This window comes from Martes martes (assembly GCF_963455335.1).
Source record: "Martes martes genome assembly, chromosome: 15".
NCBI lineage: Eukaryota > Metazoa > Chordata > Mammalia > Carnivora > Mustelidae > Martes > Martes martes.
This window is the reverse complement of record NC_137903.1, coordinates 52,276,677-52,304,485: the sequence shown is the minus strand read 5'-3', so window position 1 is coordinate 52,304,485 and position 27,809 is coordinate 52,276,677. Positions and strand designations below refer to the sequence as shown.

Sequence of the window (27,809 nt, the reverse complement as noted above, 5' to 3'; positions counted from 1 at the left end):
CAAGTGCAAAGTAGCAAAAGGTAACCACTCCTAACTCAGACAAATGTCTTCAGTTATCCGCTGCTTTATGACCGCTCCTCCAGCGGAACTAGTTTCCAGCTTGAGAACACAGTGGAGACTCAATTCTTAAAATACTATGTATGATAAAAATAACAAATCAGAGAGTTTCAACCAAGGATGAAGTAAATCAAGTTACAATCCCAGTAAATGTTAGGGAGAAAAAAAAAAGCAACAATTATTTTGAAACACCTGTTGTGTCATGACCAGAAATGAACCTCCAGGAAAAGGTCTTCTATGATATTTTAAATTACTAATGGGCTTGAACATGACTAATCTGTCTAGGAAAAAAAAGTTATGCGTAGCAGAACCAAAGTTATGCTAAATTACATTATGTCCTGCTTATATCCTGAACTACTTGAAGAGATGGGTTGCTATGTTATCTGGGGAGGTTAGCTGCTTTCTGCTCCAGTAAATTTGTGTTCTTTGGTGGGAATTATTGCAGCTTTTGCCAATGGAACTCATGATCTGGCTGAAGTGTGATGCACTACATAGTAATTCAATAATTTAAGGGGAATGAAAACAAACCAAGATCCAGTTTTCTGACATTTCTGGATGAAATCTTGCCCTCAAGCCGCAGGGAGATGATCCACACATTGTCGTGATAGGGTGGCTTTCGAAAATTCAAGTACCAGTCACAAAAGAATAGAGAATTTGGCAAACGATTTCAGAACGCACTTGAAAATGTAAAGCTGATGACTGTTTTTAGTGACAGCTTTGAATGTAAATTTGAAATCCTCAAAATAAAATTAATAAAAAACAAGCTATATACTTTGCGTAAAAACATTCTGTAGAGTTTCTCATGTGCCAAAACAGGTTATAAAAAACTTGTCTCAGAAATTTTAGGGTGGGGATGCCTGGGTGGCTCAGTTAGTTGAGTGTCCGACTCTTGATTTTGATTCAGGTCATGATCTCAGGGTCACAGGATCGAGCCCTGAGTTGGGCTCTGCACTCAGCGGGGGGGTCTGCTTGAGCTTCTCTCTCCCTCTGTTCCTACCTCTGCCCCTGCCCTTCTGCACTCTTTCGTTCTCTCTTTCTAAAATAAATAATCTTTTTTTTTTAAAGATTTTATTTATTATTTGACAGAGAGAGACACAGTGAGAGAGGGAACACAAACGGGGAATGGGAGAGGGAGAAGCAGGCCTCCGGCCAGGCAGGAAGCCCGATTTGGGGCTTGATCCCAGGACCCTGGAGTCATGACCTGAGCCAAAGGCAGACACTTAACGACTGAGCCACCCAGGCGCCCCTAAAATAAATAATCTTAAAAAAAAAATTTAAGGTCAAGTTACAAAAGAGAAATGAGAAAAGGAGCTCCTTGGTAGTTTCCTGCTTAGATAACTACTCTGTAAATCTGAAATGACTTAAATACTTTTTGATTTGCTAATGTCCTAAAAATGCACAAAACACTATTAATGAAAGTTGGATACAATATCTTGGTCACTTTTACTGTAACTAATGCATATTTGTTAAAACACAACTAATGGGGAACATGAGAGAGTTTTGCTTAATAGCAGGTTGCAATGTGGCTGGGATTATGGGAAAAGAACAGATAATGAATAGAAAGTTCTACCAGAATCACAGTAATGTTTCAGTATGTACTAACATGCACATCACTTCCACAGATAATTAAGAAACCATTTAAAGAATGAATAGTCTTGGTGAATGGTTTTGGTTTACATCTCAGAAAGTAAGAACTCAGCTTAGAAAAATCACAAAATAAGCAGTATTCATATGCCTCCTTTCTGCTCTGAAGGGGCTTGTTCCAGGACAGTTTAGGTGGAGCTAATGAGAACCATGCCCACCGTCTAGGGCTCCCCTAACCAGGTTTATGCCTTTTCTTAATATTGACACATTGGAAAAATGATCTTTAAACAGTCCTCTTTGCATCTCAAATCGTCTTACTTCATTTCTCTTCCTGTGACAACGATCTACTTTCCTTATACAATGAGAGATGTCAAGGAATTTCCCAGATGTAGTTCCTGAGGATGAAAGGGGAAAACCCAGAGAGGGAGCCAGTTTCAACAGTGGCGTATTTTGTCTATTCTTTAAAGAAACACTGTGGTGTACTTGTCTGTGTTTTTAATTAAAAAATAAAAGCTCTCCTGGTATCCAGAAATAACTACAATCACAGCTAAGCACTGGGGCATTATGGGCTGTTTCACATTTCAAACAGGCCTCACCGTTAGGGTCTGAGCCCATTTCCAGAGACGACTGCTGAAGGCCACAGCAGGGGGTGGGGGGGTGGGGGGCATCAGAGCCAATTAAAAGGGTGCTAGGGAAGTCCCTCCCCGTTTTATGAAGGTGAGTTTAAGGAACCTTGACCTAAACAGTGAAGTCTCTGGAATCTGTGCTTTGACCCTGAAGTGAGGGTGTTGAATCTCATTCTAAAATCCCCAAGATTTTGAGGTTTTCAGTAAATCTGGTTATTCTTCTGATATCTAGACCCCTTTTAGGACAAAATTCTACCCTTTTTTTGCTTGCTTCTTAACACCCCTCTTTCTTCTTTATCTTCTCAATTCCATCATTTTAGTTACCTATTCAGAGCAGCCGTGAAAATGCCACAGAATCATTTGCTCTCTACCATGCTGGGATTTCATGCAACTTGCCCTAATTGTCAGCGTAGCACTGTCGCTCGTATTTTGCTTCTGCAGGTCTTTTTTAAAAGAGCAGCCATGTTTAATATTGTGAAATACGATGTGTCTCCTCCTTGCCCCACCCTCCAGAACAGTGATAAATTTCAGCGCACGCTCAGCAGAATTGGATTGTATTATGCACAGTACACATGTTCATCACCAAAACTGTACTTGCTGGAATGGATGCGAGCAGAATGAATTGCTGAGACTTCAAAATCCTAGTTCCTCAGAACTGATTTTATTAGCCAATGTATACCAAAGACGGTGGTACAAGAAGTATTATTTTTTGCAGTTTTCCTTTATCACTGAAGCTCTCTGATGTCACAGACTGTGGTTTTCCAGGCTTTGATTAAGCCTTGCCAGTCGTGTGCTGCTGCAACACCAAAGATACAGCTTTGCAACCTGTCACCTCTTCTGGCAGGCAGCCGTCCTGGTCCCGGAGGGTGGGGTCAGCGCCGGACTGGAGCAGCAGCTCCACAATGTCCAAAAACTCACAGGCAGCAGCTGACAGGAAAACAAGAATACCGTGAGACAAAGAGAAATGACCGTACTCCAGCAGGAAAGGCAAGTGCTGAGCAGGGAGAGATCCTGAACAATGAGAACTGTTACAGGGGCTGGTGGGTGACCGGGCCTTGTGATGAGAACTGGGCCATGAAAGTGCATTTTCAAGTGTTAGGAAAATCAAGTCTACCTTTTTTTCATTGCCCAGAAGCAAACAATCACATTTTCAGAACTGTGAGGTTTTTAGAGTATCTTAAGAATGAGATGAGGGAAAGAACAAAAACAGTGCTAATGTATTACTTTGATCAGAATAATGTTAGGTTTATAGGCTAGGTCAAAAGGCTAAAAATGTTGTAAAAGGAAAGATTTCATTTTATCTTTGAAGAGGGGCTTAAATGGGTAATTAACTAAACTTTGAAAGTTGCAAATGAAAAAAAAAATCTGGCCTAGTAATCAGACCATCCCTCTACAGAACTTTCATTTATTTAAAAAAAATAACAAACTGGGGTGCCTGGGTGGCTCAGTGGGTTAAAGCCTCTGCCTTCGGCTCAGGTCATGATCTCAGGGTCCTGGGATCGAGCCCCGCATCAGGCTCTCTGCTCGGCGGGGAGCCTGCTTCCCCTTCTCTCTCTGCCTGCCTCTCTGCTTACTTGTGATCTCTGTCTGTCAAATAAATAAATAAATAAATAAAATCTTTAAAAAAAAGTTCTTAAAAAAAAATAACAAATTGACTCCAATCACACAAGGCACAGGAAGGGGATGAGGACCTACAGATGTGGAGACCCACTATGAAGATGGCACATATCGCCCCCAGGAAGGACACACAGACCAAAGGGCTAGAATGGACAGCCATCTATGCTTTTGCACATACACAGAAACTTGATTTATGACAATGCTGGCATCGCGGATCAGCAAGGAAACAGAGATGCATTCATTCCGATGCACTGAAGCAACTGGGCTAAAGGCAAAAACAGGCATTTTATACAGGATGAAACAGAAATGGCAATAAACATATGAAAAGATGAATAACCACATTAGTAGTCAGGGAAATTAAAATTAAAACTCGGAGATACCACTTCATACCCAGCACAGAGGTGGAAATTAAGAGCGGACAATAAGAAGCTACAGAAGAGGGCTGCGGCCGGGGAAGCTCCCCTCCACATGGCCTGAGTGCACGCTGGTGTGGTCACTAGGGACAACAGTTTGTGTGCTGAACCGAACACACGTGGGCCCTGCACTCAGCCATCCCACTCCTGCTTACATACTCCAGAGAAACTTGTACGTGTCCTCTCTAGGTGATGTTTGCAAGAATATGTGTAGCAGCGCTATTCGTAATAGACCCCAAAGGTCAACAACCCAAATGCCCATTAAGAATAATACGGGAAGGGGCGCCTGGGTGGCTCAGTGGGTTAAGGCCTCTGCCTTCGGCTCAGGTCATGATCCCAGGGTCCTGGGATCGAGCCCCGCATCGGGCTCCCTGCTCATAGGGAAGCCTGCCTCTCTCTCACCCACTCCTGCTGCTTCTGTTCCCTTTCTCGCTGTGTCTCTGTCCAATAAATAAATAAAATCTTAAAAAAAAAAAAAGAGTAACATGTGAAAATAAAACACTGTTTACTTCTTCAATAAAATACTATAGAACACTGAAAACTAATGAACTATAGTTTTACAGATGAGTGTGCCTCCAGAACATGACGTTGAAGGAAAGAGGCGAGTCAGAAAAATACATACAGTATGGTTCCACTTAAACAAAAATTAAAAAATAGACCAAACTAAACACCATTGTTCAGAAAGACAAATACGCAGTGAAACTACAAAGGAAATCATTAATATAAAATTTGGGATAGCATTAATCTTGGGGAGAGGGGATGGAGGGAAGGCCATGTGACTGGAGAGGCACACCCGGGGGTTCCGAAGATATTGGCAATGTTGCATTTCTTAAGCTAGGTAGTGGATACATTTTTTTCAAGTTACATTTTGAATTCTTCATATACATTTTATATACTCTTTCATAGGGTGATAGAACAGCAACAACAAAAGGTCAAAAAAGAAAAGAAAACAGGGAAAGAAGGGTAAGGAGTTTGATTCAAAGGTCACTTTACTGAGCACATGCTACAGCTGTCCTATCAAGGATGCATTAAGATTTCTATTCTGCGGGGCGCCTGGGTGGCTCAGTGGGTTAAAGCCTCTGCCTTTGGCTCAGGTCATGATCCCTGGGTCATGGGATCGAGCCCCATATCGGGCTCTCTGCTCGGCGGGGAGCCTGCTTCCCACCCCACCCCCTGCCTGCCTCTCTGCCTACTTGTGATCTCTGTCTATAAATAAACAAATAAAAAATAATTAAAAAAAAAAGATTCCTATTCTGTGGAACTTACGAAAAAGCTGCGAGGCTAATATGTAAATCGGGCACTCAACACAAAAGAGGAACGCATGTGTGCATGTGCAGACACACACACACACACACACACACACACACACTCCTGTAAAGAAGTGGGGGGTGCGGTGGATGGAGAAGTTGAGGGTTCAGGAAAAACACAAGTAGGTGGTACGTAAGCTGAGCTCTAAAGGACAGAGTAAAATTCCAGGTAAGCGGAGACAGGAAGGCATCACGGAGAGAAAACATCACTAACAGAGGGAGGGCTCTGGGAAAAGCAGAGGGGGCGGACTCAAACCGGGCTGTGAGAGCCCTACGAAGCCACGCTGAGAAGTGTGGTTTTGAGTCCTCCAGTCAAGTCTGTATTTATAAGGAAGGAAGTAGCATAATTTGGCCTCTGTGCACGGATGATAATTCTAAAAAGAATGATTTGGGCAGCCTGGAAATTTGTGGCAGGCAGACGAACTAGGAGACTATGACTGACTATTTTAGGAGGCTTGAAATTTGCCAGTGTCAGGATGAATATAAAGGGACTGAACAAGAGCCACTGAAATTCTTGTGGACGGGACATAGCAAAGTACTGGATAGACTTTAAAAAAATGTTCATGAACACTAAATTTAATAATTAATGATGCTGATATGTTGCATTTACAGTTAAACATTTAGTTATTATTTTGCAATTTTTTTTTGGAACAAGAAATATTTATTTTAGGTTTCAAACATTTTTAGAGGTTTTTGAAGAGCCCAGAGGCCCTCCACTTGTGATCATAATGCTTACTGAATAAAATGGCCCAAGTTTTTCTATACTTGATATGAAACTCAGATACCATAAAGAAATTTACTGATAAATCTGAATTCATAGAAACCTAAAATTGATAAATTTGAACACATAAAAATTTAAAACAGCTATACCACACACACACACACACATATACACACACACACAAAATATGATAATAATAATGGTAAATCATAAACTAGGAAACATATTCACATATATAACACACACAAGAGCTAATACCGTTAATATTTAAAACGCATTAACAACTCAAAAGAACAGGCAGGGTTGTCTGAGTGTCTCTGGTTAAGTGCCTGAGTTTTGATTTTGGTTAAGTGCCTGAGTTTTGATTTTGGGCCAGGTCATGATCTCAGGGTTGTGAGATCAAGCCCTATGTCAGGCTCCATGCTGGGCGTGGAGCCTCCTTAAGATTCTTTCTCTCCCTCTCCTTCTGCCCCTCCCCCAACGCTCTTAAAAAAAAAAAGAAAAGAAAGAAAAAACAATGGGCAAAAGAATTACAGGAACCAAAGATGACACCCATGTTTTCAGTCTAGGAGACTTGTGCTCTCTCTGTCTCTCTCCCTCTCAAAAAAAAAAAAAAAAGATTTATCTATTTGAGAGAAAGAGCCAGAGGGGAGGGGCAAAGGGAGAGGGAGAAGCAGGTTCCCTTGAGTGGGGAGTCGGACGCAGAGTTCGATCCCAGGACCCTGAGATCATGACCTGCGCTGAAGGCAGGTGGTTAACCAACTGAGTCACCCAGGCACCCCTCAAATAAATAAATACAATCTAAAAAATAAATATACAAGTAACTCTTAAAGCTCAACAATAAGAAAATAAGTAACTGGATTAAAAATTGGGCCAAAGACCGTAACTGACACCTCACCATAGAAGATATACAGATGGCAAATAAGCTTATGAAAAGGTATCCCACATCACATCAGGGAAATGTAAATTGAAAGAACAAGGAGATACCACTACACACCTATTAGAATGGCCAAAATGTGGGACACGGAAACACCAAATGCTGGTAACAGCGTGGAACAACATGAACTCACTCAGTGCTGGTGGGAATGCAGAAGGGTGCAGCCATGTGGGAGACACTGTGGTGATTTCTGACAAAACGAAATATACCCTTGCCATATGATCCAGCAACCATGCTCCTTAGTGTCTACCCAAGGGAGCTAAAAACTTATGTCCACTCAAAAACCTGCACATGAATGTTTATAGCAGCTTAAATCATCATTGCCAAAACTTGAAGCAACCAAGATGTCCTTCAGTAGGGGAATGGGTATATAAGCTATGTACATCTAGACAGTGTAGTATTACTTAACACTAAAAGGAAATGAGCTATCAAGCTGTCAAAGGACATGGAGAAACCTTAAATGCGTATTACTGAGAGAATCCAATCTGAAAAGGTTACCTACTGTATAATTCCAACAATATGAACATTCTGGAAAAGGCAAAACTATGGAAATAGTAAAAAGATCAGTGGTTGCCAGAGGCTGGAGGTGAGGGAGGGATAAACAGGCAGAGCATAGTAGATTTTTAGGGCAGTGAAAATACTCTGGACGATATCATAATGACAGATAAACATCATTTTATACTTATACATAGAATACACAATGCCAAGAGTGAATCATAATGTAAACTTTGGGTGATTATATTACAATATGATAATAATTTTATGTATGTAGGTAGATAATAATTTTATGTATGTAGGTTCATCAACTGTAACACAGATACCAGTCTGATGAGGGATGTTGATAATGAAAGAGTATGAGAACTGCTTGTTGTGAGGAAAAACTCTCACACATGGTGACCAGAAGTGAAGTGTGGTTGTGTGAGTGTAAAGGAGAGACACATAGGGAGTGTCTCTGTACTTTAGAGGGAGGCTATCCATGGGGTGAGGGGTATATGGAAAATCTCTATACCTTTCCCTCAATTTTGCTGTGAACCTACAACTGCTCTAAAAGTCCTAACCCACCAAGCACTTGTAATTGGGTCTATTTCTACGTTATCTATCATGTTTCACTGATTTACACACCTATCCTTATATTAATACCACAGTGTCTTGATGTTTGTATAAGTCCTGAAGTAAGGGTATGTCTTCCATCTGGTTCCTTTCTTTTTCCATACAACTTTTAGAATAAGCTTACAAATTTTTTTCAGAAAGTCCCGTTGGAATTTTGATTGGGAGTGCATATAGATCAATTTGGGGAGAACGGAGAGCTTAATAGCATTAAGTCTTTTGGCCCATACACAGTAGTATGTCTGGCCACTTATTTCTTCCTTCTAAATCCAACTGCCTTTTACTCCTTTCTTTTGTCTTAATGCACCAGCTAGAACTTCCAGTATGATATTGAATCAAAGGGGAGAGTAGACATCTCTGCCTGTTCCCAGTCAGAAGGAGAACATTCAGCCTTTCGCCATTAAGAATGATGTTAGCTATCAATTACTTCAGGCTGAGAAAGTTCCCTTCTCTTCCTCTTTTGCTGCATTTTTTTTTAATCATGAAGGGAAGCTGAATTTTATCAATTGTTTTTCCTATATACATGGAGATGATCATATGTTTTGTATGGAGATGATCATATGTTTTGTTTTGATCTGTTGATATGGTGAAATACAATGATTTTCAAGTGCTGAACCAGCCTTGCATTCCTGGGATAAAGATATTGGAATATGATTTATTGTTTTTTTGTATATTGCTGGGTTCACTTCACTAATATTTTATTAAAGATGTTTGCATTGGGGTGCCTGTGGGCTCAGTCAGTGGAGCGTCCAACTCTTGGTTTTAGGTCCAGGGTCATGAGATAGAGCCCGCTGTTGGGCTCCATGTTCAGCAGGAAATCTGCTTGAGATTCTCTTCCTCCCTTGGCCCCTCCCTCTGGCTCATGTTCTCTCTCAGAATTAATTAAAAAAAAAAAAAAAGATGTTTGCATCTATATTCATGGGAGATATTGGCCTGAAGCTTCCTTTTCCTCTAGAGTCTTCTTCTGGTTTTGGTATTAGGGTAATGTCAGCCTCACAGAATGAACTGGACAGCATTCCATCTTTTATTTTGATAGAGTTAATGTGTAGAATTAGTTTTATTTCTTCCTTAAATATTTAGTAGAATGCATCAGTGAAGCAATCAGGGACTGGCGATTTTACTGTGGAAAAGATTTTAGCTCCAAATTCAATGTCTTTAATAGATGATATACGGGTACCTAGGTTATCAATTTCTTTTGAGTCTGTGCCTTTAGGAAATGTGTCTATTTCCTCTAAGTTATCTAATTTATTGCTATGAAGTTATTCACAATGTCCCATTATTAGCTTCATAATATCTGTACAATCTATTATGTCTCCTTTTCATTCCTGAAATTGGTAATTTTTAAAAAATTATTATTATTTTTTAAGATTTTGTTTATTTACTTGACAGACAGAGATTACAAGCAGGCAGAGAGGCAGGGAGAAGCAGGCTCCCCGCTGAGCAGAGAGCCCAATGCGGGGCTCGATCCCAGGACCCTGGGATCATGACCTGAGCCGAAGGCAGAGGCTTTAATCCACTGAGCCACCCAGGTGCCCCTATTATTATTTTTTTATTGCTCTGGCTAGGGGTCTATCAGTTCTATTATTTCAAAGGTTTTCAATGATTTCATGGATTTTCTCATTGATTTCTGGTTTTCTATTTCAATGGTCTCTGTTCTGATCTTATTTTATGCCTATGCTTATCTTGGGCTTAATTTGCTTTCTCTAACCTTTGAAAAGTAGAATCTTAGGTCATTGACTTGAGAGCTTTCTTCTTTTCTAATAAAAGCATTTAATTTCCCTCTAAACACTGCTCTAGCCGCATCCCAAAATTCTGATAAGAGTGCTTTTCTTATCATTCGGTTTTAAAATATTTTGTAACCTCCCTTGGAATTCGTCTTTGACCTATGAGTTCTTTAGAAGTGTGTTTAGGTTTCTGACAATTGTGGGGGCAGGGCAGTTTCCAGATATGTGTCTGTTACTGATTTCTAATTTACTTCTGTGGTGATCACAGAGCAAACTTTGTATGATTTTTAAAATATTTGTTGAAGTCTGTTTTATGGCCTGGAATATGGTCTATCTAGGTAAGTGTTCCGTGTGTACTTGAAACTATTCTGTTTCTTAGGTGGAGTGTTCTGTAGATGGCCTACGGATCTAATGATAATTAAGTCAAGTTGGTAGATTGTGCTGTTCAATTCTTCCATATCCTTGCTGAATTTTTATCTACTTGCTCTATCCATTACTGATTTATAGCCTGACAGTGAGGTTTTTTTTTTCCCTTGCTACTCTGTGTCTCGTAATTTTTGATTGAATGCAGAACACTGTAAGGTCGCAGGGCAGTGGAGGCTACACTAAATAACAGTATTCACACCCAGAAAAACCTATGCCTCTTTCGCTGTCATGCGGTTGGTGTGGGTGCTGAATCAGTCTGGTCAGCAGCTGAACCGGGTTTCGGCTTTGCCATTGCTAGAGGTGACGTCAGGGCGTCACACACTTCAGATTGCTCCGGCTGCGGGCTGCTGCTACCTTATGTTTCGCGTGTGGCCACAGGTGCCAGGGCTTTGTTTGTTTGTTTTTCCAGTATTCTTGCTCCACCCTCAGCTTTGGCAGACTCTGCATCTGCTACGGAGGGGGTCTCTCTGCACTCTGGCTCCCTCCCCACTGGCAGCAGTGCTGGTGCTTCCTGCTCAGTCTCGCGGTGGGAGCGGAATGGAGTTCTTTGTCCTTCTGGGCTGGTCTCAGTCTTAGGCAGGCTGTCAGAGCGGTGACTTCTCAGTGTTCCTGCATTCCTGCCCCCCACCCCAAAACGTACAGAACACCACCCTGTGTGAGAGAGAGTTTTGTGCCCTGCTCTCAGTGGCAAGAGATCTCTGCTTTGGGTCGGCACAGGGATCCTTGTCTTTCCCAAGTGGCAGAAAGCTTGCTTTTACTCCCCTCTCCCGAAGCAGAGGATATCTGCCCGGACCTAGGGACAGGAGAAGAGGACAGAAAAGTTTTCTGCTCTCCCTGAGAGGCTTAAGGCATTTTGCTTCATACGAAATAAGAATTCAGAGAAGTGGCAGGATTTCAGGCCTGGGTGACACTGAGAAGGGCTCTCTCTGTTCTCAACTCCTCTATGGTTTTCCTAGTGGGTGAAAAGGGGCATGTGAATGAGGACTCACTCCTCTGGGGTCTGAGGCTCCCAGTTACTGTAGAATGTCACACTAGCTTACTTTAAGAATCTGTTAATTTTAGCTACCTTCTTACTGCTTTTATGGTGGCTGCCTCCTCCTGGGATGCTCCATCAACGGTGAAACAGTTTGTGTGTCTCATAGAGGCTTGTCATTCTTTGGAATCCAGTTTACCTTGCTGCCATGCAACCTCTGCTATCTGAAGGGTTCGAGAAATTACTGATCTTGTAGATTATTTATCCTTTTCTTCTTGTTAGTACGGGAGCATTGTTCTCTTACACTTCTCTACATTTCAAGGGGAAGTAGGGGTGCTGGGTGGCTCAGCTGGTTAAGTGTCTGCTTTTGGCTTGGGTCATGATCCTGGAGTCCTGGGATCGAGCCCACACTGGGCTCCCTGCTCAGTGGGGAGTCTGCTTCTCCCTCTTGCTCTGCTGCTCCCCCTGCTTGTGCGCGCGCTCTCTCTCTGTTAGATGAATAAAATATTTTCAAGTGGAAGCAGAACACTATGGGAGTTAGGTATGATTTTTTTTTTTAAGATTTTACTTATTTGAGAGACAGACAGAGAGAGCACAAGTGGGAAGGGGCAGAGTGGTAGGGAGAAAGAATGTGCAGTGAACATGGCGCCTGCCATGGGGCTCGATTCCATGACAGTGAGACCATGACCTGAGCTGAAACCAAGAGTTGGATGCTTAACTGACTGAGCCACCTGGGCGCCCTGGGAGTTTGGTTTTAGATGATTTAGTAGTGATATTTCTTCTTTTGCTCTTTGTTGTTACTCAGATAAGGACAGTTTCTCTGGCTCCCTTCTTTGCTGATGGCTGCTTCCTCCTCTGGGCTCCCTGCTATAAGCTGTTAAATGGCATAAAGCCAGCAGCCAAAATCACGTTGTGATGAGTTATAAACTTGGGACAGCTTTGGCCATCCTTTATATTACCTGCCTTGACAAACTCAGGCACCAAACCCTACTCCGTAATAGCATAGGCTCAGAGGAAGTTCTGCGTGCTAGAGGTGGAGGGCAGAATTTTACTCTGAGCTGAAGTCAGACCATTTGAGAATGCTATCTCTGTCTCCAGTGGTGTGGGACTTCTTAGAGGGCTACCGGGATTATCAATGTTAAATCAACATTTGATGAATGAATGAATAAATATAGAGAGTGGGAGAAAAGGTAGAAAAAGGCAAGAATTGCCTATTCCAGTCCTGGGACAGGTGTTAATGAGCTAAGACTACATTTTGCACGTAAGTCACAGACAGAATATCTTCACCAAGGCCTAGGATTCAACAGAAATTATATAGGATTATAACAGCCCTTGAAGAATTTAAAATAATCTCTCCCAAATAATATAATGGACATTTTAATTTTACATTTCTGAAAGGTTTTACCATGAATCACTGTACACCAAATTAGATTCCAATGGAAGGCAGTCTCTTACCAAATATAACAAAGTTAAAGACACATTGCCTAGTGTCAAGTAGTTGAGAGAAGAGGGTATTTATCCTGCATAGAACTAGCTACGTGACACTTATATTTTGAGAAATAATCATTTAACCTTTTTGCCGCAGCTATCAGTCTCAACTTATTGTAAAAAACACTTGGTTAGGTTTTAAAACTGGAACTTTTAAAGCGGTATCAGGGCAATAAATTTCCAAGTATATAAATCTGTAATACAGGATAATAACTACCACTGTCCGATCACACTTCTCAAGTCTAACCCAACTCTTGAGACTCCTAAGCATGAAGATCAAGGCTAAATCGATGTGGACTACAGCCGAAGACACTAAGCTGGCCGCCTCAGACAAAGAAGCATTAATTTCACATAAGCCATATTGTGAAGTGACTTTTCCAACAGTGAGATATGATATAACGGTATGAGTACTAACTCAGGAGTAGAGCTTACATTTTCAAATTCCACATCTGGAGGACCACAGCCAACCAGCTGAGAAAAGGCTAAGGAGGCCATCTAACAATCCCCTAACCTAAACAAATGTGGAGGGAATTTTAGCTCAAGTCTAACTATAAAGTGAGGTTCAAATTAGGAAGTTCAGGGGGCACCTGGCTGGCTCAGTCGGTATAGCATGCCACTCTTGATCTCGGGGTCATGAGTTCAAGCCCCACACTGGGTGTGGAGCCTACTAAAAAAAAAAAAAAAAAAAAAAAAAGAAATAATAAATTAGGAAATTCAGGGTTGTAGAATAGTACTTCAGAGTGAAGGACAGGGTGTCCATAAAGAAAAGGAGTTTTATTAACGAACGCCTGGGATTTATGCAAAGACAGGCCGACATGAGCACAGGCAATCAGGAAGTTGTAACAGACAGAAAAAAAGAGAAGAGGAAGACAAATTTCAAGGACAAGAGGGCACCACACAGGCGAATCTCATTCTGGTAAGAAGATGGCGTCAGTTATGTTTGTGACAGACAAGGTGTTGCATGTTCCAAGGCTTTGCCAACTGGCAAAGATAGGCGCCCAACAAAGAGTTTTTGGAAAAAAATATGCTTTGTACCCCCACCTAGCTGGTGAGCTACTTGATCACATGCATTGTTATATTCTCCTCTCCATATAGCACAGTGCTGGGATCTTAGTATTTGCTCAAAATTCATTAGTTAATTGATTTCTCCGCCTTTGGCATCTTCAGGAAAGCACAATCCACAAGGCAGAGTCATCTTTTCAGAAACGTGTGAGCTGCCCACCCCCTCAAAATGGACAAAGGCAAAGGAGAGGAGAGAGGGATGAGAAGGGTGCTAACATTTTGCCAAATTAATGAGGGGATATATTGGTGCCCACAATGTGCTGGGAAATACAAAAACAGTCATAAGCCTGTCTCGGAAAAGCTTGAGCAAGTCTACAGGGATTAGAACAGTTGCTGAATTTATGGCACCCTGGGAACCTCTATTTGTCAAGTGCCACAGAGGCAGCCCTGACACTGGCACAGGTGAAGATGAATTTTCATTCAGAGCAGCGAGCCTTCTGACTCCATTAATCCTCAGGGTTTTGATGATGAATTTCTTTCTTTTTTTATTTTATTTATTTTCACTCTAATGCCTCCTCCCACTGCCCTGTAACAGTGTGGAAGGAACAGAACAGATGGTGCTTTACGTGGAAGCCCAAGGGCTCATGAGGATACAAAGCCTGCCCACTCCAAAATCACATGACTGCGCGTGCAAGGAAAAGCCTTGATTTCCCCTGGGAGACCCAGATGCAATGATGTTAGTATTCCCAGTGGAGGGAGAGGAGGGGAAGGCTAACAGGCCATTTACAAGGAAGACCACACTTACACTAATATACTCTTCAGCAAGAACTGTGTTTAATCACATAACAACAGGAGGACTGATATCTGAAGATTAAAAAACACCAAAGTGAAATAGAGGCAAGTAAGGGTTTTAGTATGCTGTTATGCAAAGCCTATTGAGAATGAACTAGTGAAGACATACAGTAGTAGAATACTGGCCTCTAGTTAACCTGCCATTGGCTCTGACCCAGTTTTAATCGGAAGAAGCCAGGATTTACAACCTGCTTAAGGATGGAGTTTGACAACTGCTATAATCAGAAGAGCTGTCAACACAAGGACAGCTGTCAAGCCAAACTGTAATTCTTAAAAAATAATAGCTAAGCCCCTAAGATATCCCCAACATTGTCTGTACTTACTGGATTTAACTATACTTACAGTTTTATGAAAGTTAACAAAAATAGGCTAAGGCTCCTAAAATCAAATAAGATCAGATAAAAAAATAGCTATGGAGTACCTATTAAATTAAAAAGGTTAAACAATACTAACTGATTAAATGAATAAAATATGCCCAGCAGTTCCCTAGCATGTAGAGTTTAATAAATGGTTGTTATTATTATTACATGCCCAACTCCTCTTTGATGACCTTAAAAACTAGCAAAAGTCTAGTGACCTAGTAAAAAAAATCTTAATTAAAAATGAATCACTCCTATAAGTGATTATTAATTAAACTTAAAATCTTAATTTCATGAAATATTCCCGAGTTGTCAGAATATTTTAGTTTTATATATTTGTAATGTCAAAACCTCTTAACTAATGACAGTACTTTAGTGTTTAATTATCTTGATTATAATATACATGGTATTTGTTCTGTTCTTTCTGCAATGAATAATATAATCTGAGAGACAGAAATAGAGGTTGTTTTACTAGATCAATTTTGGGTAGGATTCTTGAATCAGAGATAATTTTTATTAATGTCACAACTCTCAGTGAACAGAAGCAAGAATATAAAAGCACATGGATGGACACAGATATGGATAAAGTACAGTTTCGAAAAATAGCCTTGACTCACTAAGGCAACCAATGATAAAGAATTTTAATTTATTTTATTTCTATAAAGCGTTATCACCCAGAAAATAATGTCTGCTTTAAAAGGATACCAGGACTGTAATTATTTATGAAATTATGAAAACAGGACTGGAAGTGGAATCAGAAGACCTGGACAGGCGCCTTGGCTCTGCCACTACAACCTGTATTACCCTGTCAAGGTCGCATGGCCCCTCCAGACTTCAGTTTTTCACTTGCAAATGTAGAAAACAAGGCCTAGGTCAGATTCTGTTGGAAAAGTTAAGAGATTATGTATATGAAAACAGTATCACCACCACCATCTTATATCTATCTTGGTTTGGGGGTCTTTTGTGTCTAAGCATTTTATTAGAATATATATAAATTAAATACAGAAGAGGACCAAACTCACACATACAAATTTTCTTAAGATAAATTTATCCATATAACTAACTAGCACACAGATTAAGAATGAGATCATTATTAGAATCTCAGAAGCACTGCTGCCCTGTTAAGCCCTTCCAAATATCACCTTTCTATTACCCCAAGGAAACCAGGATCCCGTTTACTAACGCTGGAGATGAGTTTTTCCTGTTTTTGACTTTTATGTAAGTGGATGCTTAGAACTCTTGTGTCTGGCATCTTGAACTCAACAGTGTGTGGGATTCATCCAAGGTGTTGCATGTAGTTATAGTCTTTTTTATTGCTGTATAGATTTCCACTGGATGAATATTTTACCTGATCAGATTCTCATAATTCCTGAATCTGAAGATTTGAGTGTTTCATCAATTACAGAAATTATCAATAAATATATCTTCAAATATTGATTCTTACCTAATTTCTCCTTCTGGAATTCCTACTTAAAAATGCTGGACTTTATTATTTTATACTCACGGTCTCTTCCACATTTCCCTTCATCTTCTGTACTGCCTTTAGAACTACTTTTCTGTTCATCACTTCTTTTTTAAACTTCTGCTAATTCTGCATTTTAACCTATCCATTGTAAAATTTGTGTTTTTTTTTTAAATTTATCAAAGTTCATATAGTTCTCTTGCAAATCTATCTGTTCTTTCTTGGAAAGTCTTGTTTTTATGTTTTTCATCCATTGATTTTATACAAACCCCTGGTAATTTCTATCCAGTAGTTCTACTGAAGTTCTTCAAAGTCTAATCTTGAGGTTTACTATGACTGCTGACAATCACTTAAGTAGATTTTGTAGTTTTGGATTACAAGCTCATTTTCAGCAGGGCTTCTTTCTGTAGGACTTCTGTGCTGCCCTGGTTGAGGCGGTGTCCCTCAAGAGAAGTTTAGCATCTGCTTTCCCAGGTCCCTCATGGGTACCAGCCTGTACCCTATGGTACAGGTTATGTTAATTTCTTCACTTGATGGATTTATGAAACAGTCAGAGTATAAATTTAAACCCCAAACTCACATGAGATGGGGCCTTTTTCTCCCCCCACTCAAAATTCTGGTGCGTGGCAGGTAAGGTTCTTTGTCTTCCTTCCTTACACTGTTGGGCCAACTTTTTCTAATGTAATTAATTTTTTTTAAAGACTTTATTTATTTATTTGAGAGAGGGTGACAGAGATAGCGACAGAGAGCAGGAATGAGCAGTAGCTGGGAGGAGAGGGAGAAGCAGGTTCCCAACTCAGCGGGAAGCCTGACACGGGGCTCAGTCCCAGGACCCTGGATCATGACCTGAGCTGAAGGCAGATGCTCAACCAACCGAGCCACCCAGGAGCTCCCCCCCCCCTTTTTTTTTTTTTTTTAAACAGAGGGTATAGCCCTTTGAGGGTCTGGCTTATGTGCAGGGTCTCTGTTCCAACACCTCATTATTTCTCATTCAGGAAGCATCCTTTCCAGTGGCACCACTGAAACCCAAGCCCATGGTTTTCCCAGCTTAGATGTGGTGTTAGCTCACACAATTACCATTATGATTGTCTCATCCTTGCATTTTGGGTGGGAGTTCAAGACACCTAAAGTCTGGGGACATTCTTTCACCTTTAAAGAAGATTTTTGGTGTATTTTATCTAGCAAACAGTAGGTGCTCAAAAATATTTGTTGAATGAATGACATACAATTAAGAAAGTCAGTCATATTCACAATACTAATAGAGCCTATGATATTATGATTTCAAGCAATTTAAAATTAATTTTCAGACAAATTATATATAACAATGTCTCTTCCATACATATATAAATCATCTCCAAATAGAGAAGTTATTAAAGGGCTTATAGGAAAACCTTTTTATCCTATGCTTGTATTCTAGTCCTGCAATTCCTCTTCCCTCAGGCACGCAACACTGGCTTTTTGTGTATCCTTACTAGCAAATACGTACAGATATACTTATGGTAGCACACTATCTACACTGTTCGGCACCTTAATCCTTTCGCTTAACAATGTGTCTTAGAAATTTTTCCGTATTAATATATAAATAAAATACAGCTTATTCTGAAGCCTATCAGGAAGACCTTTGGAAAATTCCAATCCTGCTGCTATCTAGAAATGCATTTTGCGTATGTCAAGCTTAAATGGACACATTCCCTACCTCCACAGAGGTGCTCACCCCGCATGGTTAGCTACAGCTGACAGGTGACTCATCTACATTTTCAGGGGCGCATTCAGTCTGCCTTAGCTGGGTCTACAGTTTCTGGATGGAGAACGGAAGGAAAGCACAACCCATGCCATAGAGAAGACACTAAAAATATCTGAATGGTGGATGAAACAGGAAAGAAGGGGATGAAAATCAGAACTGGGTTATCAGCAGAGCATGCGGCTACACTGGCAGGGGGTATCTCTTTAAGCGAAGCAATGAACTCTGACCTAATGGCACATATGTTGCAATAAAAGAAGTTTGCTTCTTGAAATCAGACATCAGGAAAAGGGGGTAGCCCTGAACTTTGCACTGAAAACGCCATAATCACTGTGAAGTTTCTTCCTTCTCCTAATTATCTGTGCTTGTCTGACTTAGGCCTGCTTGTCCCAAACTGCCATCACAACTGTGGATGTGGCTAAGAAAAGTTTTTTCCTGGGTCAAAAATTAGGGTTTAGGAGAGCCAGCTCTTGGTGATACTAGAGGCACTAAATGCCAGAGTAATCACATAGCTGTGTTTGAGGAGTGAGCGATGAGTGCTGGGAAGAGATGTAAGGGAAGGGAATTGCTTTTGTCTCAATTCCTAGTCAATCTAGAGATGCAGGTTTGAATTTCCAGCTCCGTTAGGTAGGTTTATTAACTTCTTTTTCCTCATTTACAAAATGGGGAAACCAAAGCACTATTTTTTAAAAGATTTATCTATTTATTTATTTCTTTGAGAGCGAGTGTGTGCATGTGCACACTCACAAGCAGGGGGAGGTGCAGAGGGAGAGGCAGAGAAAGAATCTCGAGCAGACTCCCTGATGAGTGTGAAGCCCCAGGCGGGGCTCACTCCCATGCCCCTGAGATTATGATGCGACCTGATACCAGGAGTCAGAAGCTCAACCAACTGAGCCATCCAGGCGCCCCACCGCACCCTGTTTTAGAAGGCTGCTTACAGACGGGGCCTAGAGATTACTTTCCCTGTATACTGCATTGTATATGTACATTTTTAATGGTTCACCTTTCAAAGGTATTTGATAACATAAAATACGTATATATGTATCAAGGTGTGTGTGTGTGTGTAATTTTAATAAATATTTTAAGTATGGCATACAGAGGAATATAAAGGCTAATAAAACAAATTTTTGGCTACGACAAGTAATGCTGCAATAAATATTCTTAATCATGTCTCACCACATCCATGTCCAGGAATATTCTAGGTTATATAAAGAGAAGTGGAACTGTTGGGTTGTAGGGTATGTGTACCTTCAATTTCACTAGATTTCACCAAAGTGATCTCCCAGGTGGTTGTGACAGTTGATACTCCTCGTCAGCAAAATGTGAGTGTTCCTGTCGCTCCACATCCTCATACTAGTGTTTGTGGTTGTTTACTTGTTGCCAGTCTGACCAATGTCAAGTTACATCTAAATGTCTTAATCTGCATCCAGTGATTACGGCTGGGAGACGGTTCTCCACGGGACTCTTCGGGATTCTGTACCTCTTGAGAACAAAGGCAGTGACAGCTTCTGTTCCAGACTCTTTTTCAAGGATGTGTGTGTAGTGAACAGCCCTGGACAACAGAGGTAGTGTTTCCTTCCAGGGTAGATTCCTTTTTTTTTTTTTTTTTTAAGATTTTATTTATTAATTTGAGAGAGAGAGAGCGCGCAAGCTCGAGCACGAGTGGTGGGCAGGGGGAGTGGCAGGGAGAGGGAGAAGCAGGCTCCCCTCTGAGCAGGGAGTTGGATGATGCAGGGCTTAATCCCATGACTCTGGGATCGCGACCTGAGCGAAAGGTACACACTTAACCAACTGAGCCACCCGGTGCCCCTAAGCTCAGGATTCCCAAGGTATGATATAGGGTGTATGGAGTATCTACCTGGGCTGTTCTGCTTAGCCCCCATGGAACTCAAAAGGAAGTGACACAAACATCAAGCTCATACTGCTTGCTGTACCGTGAGTAACAGTCTTGTGTTTTTTGCCAGAACCCAGGAAACCGTGTTGGGCTAACTTGTGAGTTTGGAAGCAGGGTATAATCCCAGATTAGTCATAGTTCTTGAGAGTTATGAGTGGGACGAGCATCTTTTCTTGATGTTTATTTGATATTTGTCTCTTCTCATCTGTGAACTATCCATTTTGGGGGTCTATTTTTCTATTTGATTGTCTCATTGGCTGGGTATATGTTCTTGATATAATCTGAATAACGAGCTTATGCAGGTTATTTGCATTTCAAATACCTTCTCCCAGTCTGTGCCTTGAATTCTTACTTTGCTCATACTATCTTTTGTCTAAAGTTTAAAATTTTAATGTACTTATCATAATTTAAATTATGATTTGTATTCCTGAATGTTTTCTTTCTTTCTTTTCTCTTTTTTTTTTTTTTTAAAGATTTTTACTTATTTATTTGACAGAGAGACACAGCAAGAGACTAAACACAAGCAGGGGAGAGGGAGAGGGAGAAGCAGGTTTCCCGCTGAGCAGGGAGCCCTGATGTGCTCGATCCCAGGACCCTGGGATCATGACCTGAGTTGAAGGCAGAGGCTTAACAAATAGCCACCCCGGTGCCCCAATAAGCCATTATTTACCCCATTAATCTAAAAGTTTCTAATTTTGCTTTTCTTTATATATGCATTCAATTCACCTAAAACTGATTGATGTGTATGGGGTGCACTGTTTGGTTATCTACTGTTGTGTAACAAACTACTCAAAATCTAGTGGCTTAAATATAACAATGGATTATTTTTCATAATTCTGTGGGTTGAACAGCTAGTTCTTTTGCTTCAAGGAACTAATTTTTAGTTTGTTGATTTTCTCTATTGTTTTTCAATTCTCTATTTCATTTATTTCTACTCTAATCTCTATTATTCCTTCTGCTTTCATTAGGCTTTGTTTGCTCTTCTTTCTCTAGTGTCTAAAAGTGGAAGATTAAGTTAGTTACTAATTCAAGATTTTTCTTCTTTCTTAACATAGGCATTTACAGCTATAAACTTCTCTGCAAGCACTGCTTTAGCTGCACTCCGTAAGTTTCAGCATGTATTATCTTCATTTTCATTCATCTTAAAGTATTTTCTGATTTCTCTTAATTTCTTCCTCCTTGACCCACTTGTTATTTAAGAGTGTGTTGATTAGTTTCCTCATATTTGTGAGTTTCCAAGTCTTGACATCTAATGTCATTCCACTGTGGCTGGAGAACACACACTGCTCCATTTCTATTCCTTTAAATTTATTGAGTTGTTTCATGGCCTTCATATTGTATATACTGAAGAATGCTCTATGTGCACTTGAAAAGAATATATATTCTGTTGTTGGATGGAGTGTTTCTTACATGTCTGTTAGATCTGGTTGGTTTATAGCATTGTTCAGGTCTTCCATTTCCTTGTTCACCTTATGTTTAGCTGTTCTATCCATTACGGAAAGTGGGGTGCTGCAATCACCAACTATTATTTTTGAAATGTCTGTTTCGAGTTTTTTCTTTAGTGGTTGCTCTAGGGTTTACCACATAAGTGGTTTAAGTCCAGCTTCAGATTTATACGGTGATATGTAGAAACATTACTCCCATATATCTCTATTCCATTTTCCCTCTTTTGGTGGTAGTGTTGTTATACCTGTTACACCTATTAATGTTACAAATCCAACAAGACATTATTAAAATTACTTTAACATCTGTAGTCACTTCCTTAACCCACTGTTACTTTGTTCTCATCCATCTCCTTTGGGCAGTTATTGGCAAATATATTATACTTGTATATGTTATGGGCCCAATAATACATTATATACATATTATTTTAGACATTACTTTTTAAAATCAGTTAAAGAAAGAAAGGAGGAAAAAAGTGTGTATTTATACTGTTTTTTTTCTAACTATATAGTTGCATTTATGAGTGCTCCTTATTTTTTCATATGGATTTGAATTACTTTTTGGGTCATTTGCTTTTAGTGGAATATTTTCCTTTAGTACTTCATGTCAGATAGGTCCGCCAGCAACTAACTCTCTCAGTTTTTGTTATCTGGGAAAGACTTTAATACATCTTCATTTTTGAAAGACAGCTTTGCTAGATATAGATTCCTTCTGTTTCTTTTCTTTTTTTTTTTTTTTTTAAGATTTATTTATTTATTTATTTGACAGACAGAGATCACAAGTAGGCAGAGAGGCAGGCAGAGAGAGAGGAAGGGAAGCAGGCTCCCCACTGAGCAGAGAGCCCGACGTGGGGCTCGATCCCAGGACCCTGGGATCATGACCCGAGCCGAAGGCAGAGGCCTCAACCCACTGAGCCACCCAGGCGCCCCGATTCCTTCTGTTTCTATAAATAGATATTCAAGGTCAGAACACAGTGGGATAATATATTGAATGTGCTCAAAGGAAACCACTCAACTGGGGCACAAATTATCTTAAAAACCAACCCAAATTGCGGCTTCCTTAAAGCTCCGTGTTTGGTACTTGTTCGTACTGATGAAGGCTCCTTCCGGATGTAGTGTTCTCCCATCCTCTCCACTACTCTGGAGACTACCCTTAGCCTTGAACTTCTCCAGGCTCTACTGCAAATGAGGTCAGTTCCTTTGGGAAGAGATTAGGAGCTGTTTTATAGTGTGTTTCTCCCCCTAGGCAAAATCTCTGAGCCAGATTCTAGAGCTGGGAGTGGGGACAGCAGCAAGCTTCTCTTTGAGTGACACCCTTCCTCCCCCTGCTCTAGGAGTTGGTGCTTGGTGGCAGTGTCGGGGCAGCCTGGTTTGCCTCTCGCAGCATGGAGCCATTACACCTTGCGAGCCAAGGCAAGGGTGATCAGGGCCTCAGTACTGTCAGCGTATCACACCCAAGCCTCCATTTCATGAGGGGATGCTGGACAGAATAAGGGAGCCTCCATCTCCTGCCTGCACTTGCCCAGGACTTAGCTCTTTATATTTATGTTCTACTTTTTGATATATAATCAGGCCACGGACGTTTCCTTGCATTTCTAGTTTATTATGAGTTTTTATCATAAACAATCGTATTAGCTAACATTTACTGAGTACCTACAAGGTGCTGGACATTGTCCTAAGCACTTCACATAGATTAGCCCATTATATGTTTATAGTATATCTCTGAGGTTATTATTATTACTCCTATCTCACCATAAGTAAACAGATGAGTTGAAGTTATTAAATAATCTGTCCAAGTTCAGTAGCAGAACTAGAGTTTGAATCCACAAGTCTGGCTTAAGAGCCTGGGGTCTTAATCACTTTTGTGTATTGCTTCTTTATATTGCATTCTGTACTGAAGTTCCTCAATTGCTTTTTCTGCATCTGATTTTATTTATTTATTTAATAGAGAAAGAGATCACAAGTAGGCAGAGAGGCAGGAGGAGAGAGAGGAGGAAGCAGGCTCCCCACTGAGCAGAGAGCCCGTCCATCCCAAGACCCTGAGATCATTACCTGAGCAAAGGCTTAACCCACTGAGCCCCCCAGGCACCCCTTTGCATCTGATTTGACCAAATGGTTTTCAACAAATTTGTTGTGGCAAACTATATTAATAAATGTTTAAACTGTTAAATCATCTTTGAATTCCCAGGATAAATTCAACTTGATCACATCTAAAAAATACGATGGATTTCATTTGCTAATATTTTATTTAGGATTTTTATATATATGTTCAAATGTGAGACTGACTGTGCTGGTTTTGGTACCCAGGTTATACTAGCTAAACTCAGAGATAAGTTGGGCCATGCATTTGGTGATATTCCATCTTCATTATTAGGCTGATAAATATAGTTAGCATTAACAGCTAGCCCAATATTTTAGACTCCTGGACAACCTAGTGAGGTTTCTGACACCCAAGCAAATGCTAACAAGCAGTGAACAAAAATGTCCAGGGTCATCTGGGTCATTTACTACTGAGTGGTGGTCTAGGATGGGCAAAACTGGCAAAAGAGCCTACTGTATTCTGTTTCCCGAAGTCTGAAGGTGCTTGATCCTTAATCTGATTTAAATATTGATGGTTGTCTTTTCTCAACCATATTCACACCCAAATAGAATAAAAGTAAGGATACCTTACTAAGTGTTTTATTTACAAAATACCTCAATATCTTGTATCTCACTGAATCTACCCAGGACTCTGTAAGAGCCACATTATGTCCATCCTACAGATTATCTTCTACTTTATAGGTAAGTTAAGTGAAGATTACTCAACTAAGCTAATCAGTAAGTGAAATGAGTTAAAAAATCAAATCTATTTTTCTTCACTTCAATTACATCAAGAAAGTATTTCTTGTAGGAGAGACTGGAGCTCCTACAGTGATGATGACTAGCACCTCAGTTGTCACTGACACTACCAAGAATGAAATAATGAATATTCAAAGGGGGACTGGAGGAGCCTCCATTTCTGTTGATGGTATAGAAAGGCTCAATTTACTATGAATGCTACCTTAAGAATGTTAATGAATCTCCAACTTTAGAGGTTATTAATATATTTTTAGACAAAAAATTAGTGTATTTCTGCTAGTGACCATTTTCCTTTTTAAATTTGTTTTTATATTATTTCTTAAAATTCAAGTATAATTAATAACAGTATTATACTAGTTTCAGATATACAATATGATAGTTCAACAATACTATACATTTCTCAGTGTTCATCAAGATAAGTATAGCCTTGATCTCTTTTACCCATTTCACCAACCCCCCACCAATCCCCACCTCCCCTCTGGCAACCACCAGTTTGTTCCCTGTTGTTATTTTTTAAAGCAGGCTCCAAGCCTAGCATGGAGTCCAACATGGGGCTTGAACTCACGACCCTGTGATCAAGACCTGAGCTGAGATCAAGAGTCCGACACTTGACTGACTGAGGGATCCAGGTGCCCCTGTTCTCTGTACGAGAGTCTGTCTCTTTTTTCCTTCGTTCATTTGTTTCTTAAGTTCTTAGTTTCTTTTTTTCTTTCTTTTTTTTTTTTTTAAAGGATTTTATTTATTTATTTGACAAACAGATCACAAGTAGGCAGAGAGGCAGGCAGGGAGAGAAGGGAGGAAGCAGGCCCCCTGCTGAGCAGAGAGCCCAACACAGGAACTCGATCCTAGGACCCTGAGATCATGACCTGAGTCGAAGGCAGTGGCCTTAACCCACTGAGCCACCCAGGCGCCCCAAGTTCTTAGTTTCTTAAATGAGCAAAATCATATGGCATTTGTCTTCCTCTGACTGACTTATTTCACTTAGCATTATACCCTGTAGGTTTTCCCATGTCATTGCAGATAGGAAGAGTTCATTCTTCTTTTATGGCTGAGTAGTATTTCCTAGTGTGTATGTGTACGTATACATAATACACATATATACCACATCTTCATTCATTCACCTAACAATGGACACTTGGGTTGCTTCTGTATCTTGGGTATTATAAATAATGCTGCAATACAAACAGGGATGCATATCTTTTTGAATTATTGTTTTCATTTTCTTTGGGTAAATATACAGTACTAGAATTACTGGATCAAATGCTAATTCTATTTCTATTCTAATTTTCTAAAATTCTAAATTTCTAAAATTCTAATTCTATTCCTCTATTGAGGAACCTCCATACTGTTTTCCACAGTGGCTGTACCAACTGACCAGGCATTTTTCTAAGCACTACATAGGGTTGGACAAAGTTGAAATAAACAAAGAGAGAAAACTTTCTACTATGATTATTAATAATCTGGAAATATCTTACCATAATGTAAAGCTGTCTGACCTTCATTATCCTGTAAAAGAAACAAACAGCACAGTTTAGAAGTCTACATTATTACAGAAGTATGAATGCACATAAGCTACAGCAAATATATCCGATATGCTGAAGCTCTGTAGGTTTATCAGACACAGTTCTGTAAGCCTTCCAGTGACATCTGACCAAGCTCTCTACCGTGGAGAACAGGAGGTTGGCTGAACGGCAACCTGAGCATCACAGCAGCTACAGCAGAGTCCCAGACAACCAGGCTGCAGATACGAAACCAAAGGGAACCTCTTGGCAGCCTGATTACTCAATTAGTGGTAAAAAACAAAAAAAAACAAAAACAAAAACCTGACACTGTATATCCTTTATCTCGGTTAGTATTATAATGTTTTTTCTAAGTTTATCGCCAAATCTAAGAAGTCTGCGAACTTCTCAAAGAAGTTAGTGGTTCTGGGGTGCTGGGTGGCACAGTCAGTTAAGGAGCTGCCTTCAGCTCAGGTCATGATCTCGGGGTCCTGGGACTGAGTCCTGCATCGGGCTCCCCGCTCGGCGGGCAGTCTGCTTCTCCCTCTGCCTCTGCCCCTCCCGCCACTCATGCTCGCGCTCTCTCTCTCTCTCTCTCATAAATAAATAAATAAATAAAATCTTAAAAAAACTTAGTAGCTTTTTAATCCCCTTTAAATAGTCACAAACTATAATATTATAATATATAATATTTGTAATATTATCAAATACCACCAGATCAACTATCATAAAGAAATGTGATTTCAAAGCAAAGTCCTAGAAGTTAAGAAAGTCAAAAGTTCCCACAGATAATTCCAATAGTTCAGTTCATTTTTTTATTCTTTTAAAACCAAGATATTCTAACTATATATACTAATTATAGCACAACATTAAGTACCTTTTAGCAATGCTGCCTTTTGAGAGCAAGTGATCATATTAATTAGCAACAAATAAATCAGGATTAAGTAAAAGTAAGAAGTAGAATTTAGCAATTTGATATTCACTTAGTAATATGCATAGCCACTATTGTGCCCCTGGTAATTAAGAATAAATGCTTAATTATTGTGAACACCTGAGAAAGGGTGATATTATGACCTATCATTTTTTCTTTGAGATCTCTGTGTCATGGGTATTGAGACCAGCCAACCCCTTCAGGGCAACTTACTACTTTCTTTTTAAAACTTTGGGTTTTTTAAAGTTTTATTTTAAGACTTACAATTTTGTTTCTTAGCTGTGTTTGTTTGGGCTCCTGGAGAATTATCTTGCTTTTTTTTTTTTTTAAATAAGCTCTGCTATGATTTAAAGGGATGCTTGTTATATTTTATTCTGCATTGCTGGGTGTTTTGTGGTGGGAGAATTTTCAGATTATTTAGTCTGGAATCTTATAGGAAAAGGAAATCCCTTAACCTTTAACACACAGTTAAGCTTCTTCCGGAAACCTCCCCAACTCCTCAGGTGGGGTTAGGTGGCACTTTTCCACTACTGGGCCGAGCACACTATATGCACTTACCTGTCTCTTCCACTAAGACAGTAAACTTCTTGCAGGCAAGTACTATGTCTTTTACCCAGTTTCTATCACAGTATCTTGCATATAGGGGGTGTGACATATAAAATGTTCATGAAATGAGAGAATGAATATATTACTTTAATCTTTCCTCATTCATTTATTCTTTAATTTCTTGACCTACCTTTTTTCTTTTACCTGAATTAAAAAAAAAAAGTCCCCACATAATTACTATAGTGTGACGTATAATACCAGAT

General features: G+C 40.0%; 1 protein-coding gene across 3 annotated transcripts in view; it reads right to left on the bottom strand.

Annotated features, from left to right (window-relative positions):
• Positions 1–2,907: 2,907 nt before the first annotated feature.
• ACBD6 (acyl-CoA binding domain containing 6) overlaps positions 2,908–27,809 on the bottom strand; it is a 198,876-nt gene continuing 173,974 nt past the window's right edge. For all 3 annotated transcript variants that reach the window (XR_013968020.1, XM_080824395.1, XM_080824396.1), the window contains 2 exons: positions 26,046–26,076; positions 2,908–3,194 (listed from right to left, as the gene is read on the bottom strand). Coding sequence is in view for 2 of the 3 variants with exons in the window: in XM_080824395.1 (XP_080680521.1) it covers positions 3,040–3,194; positions 26,046–26,076 (186 nt within the window). In the remaining variant the exon portion in view is untranslated. The remainder of the gene's footprint in view (positions 3,195–26,045; positions 26,077–27,809) is intronic.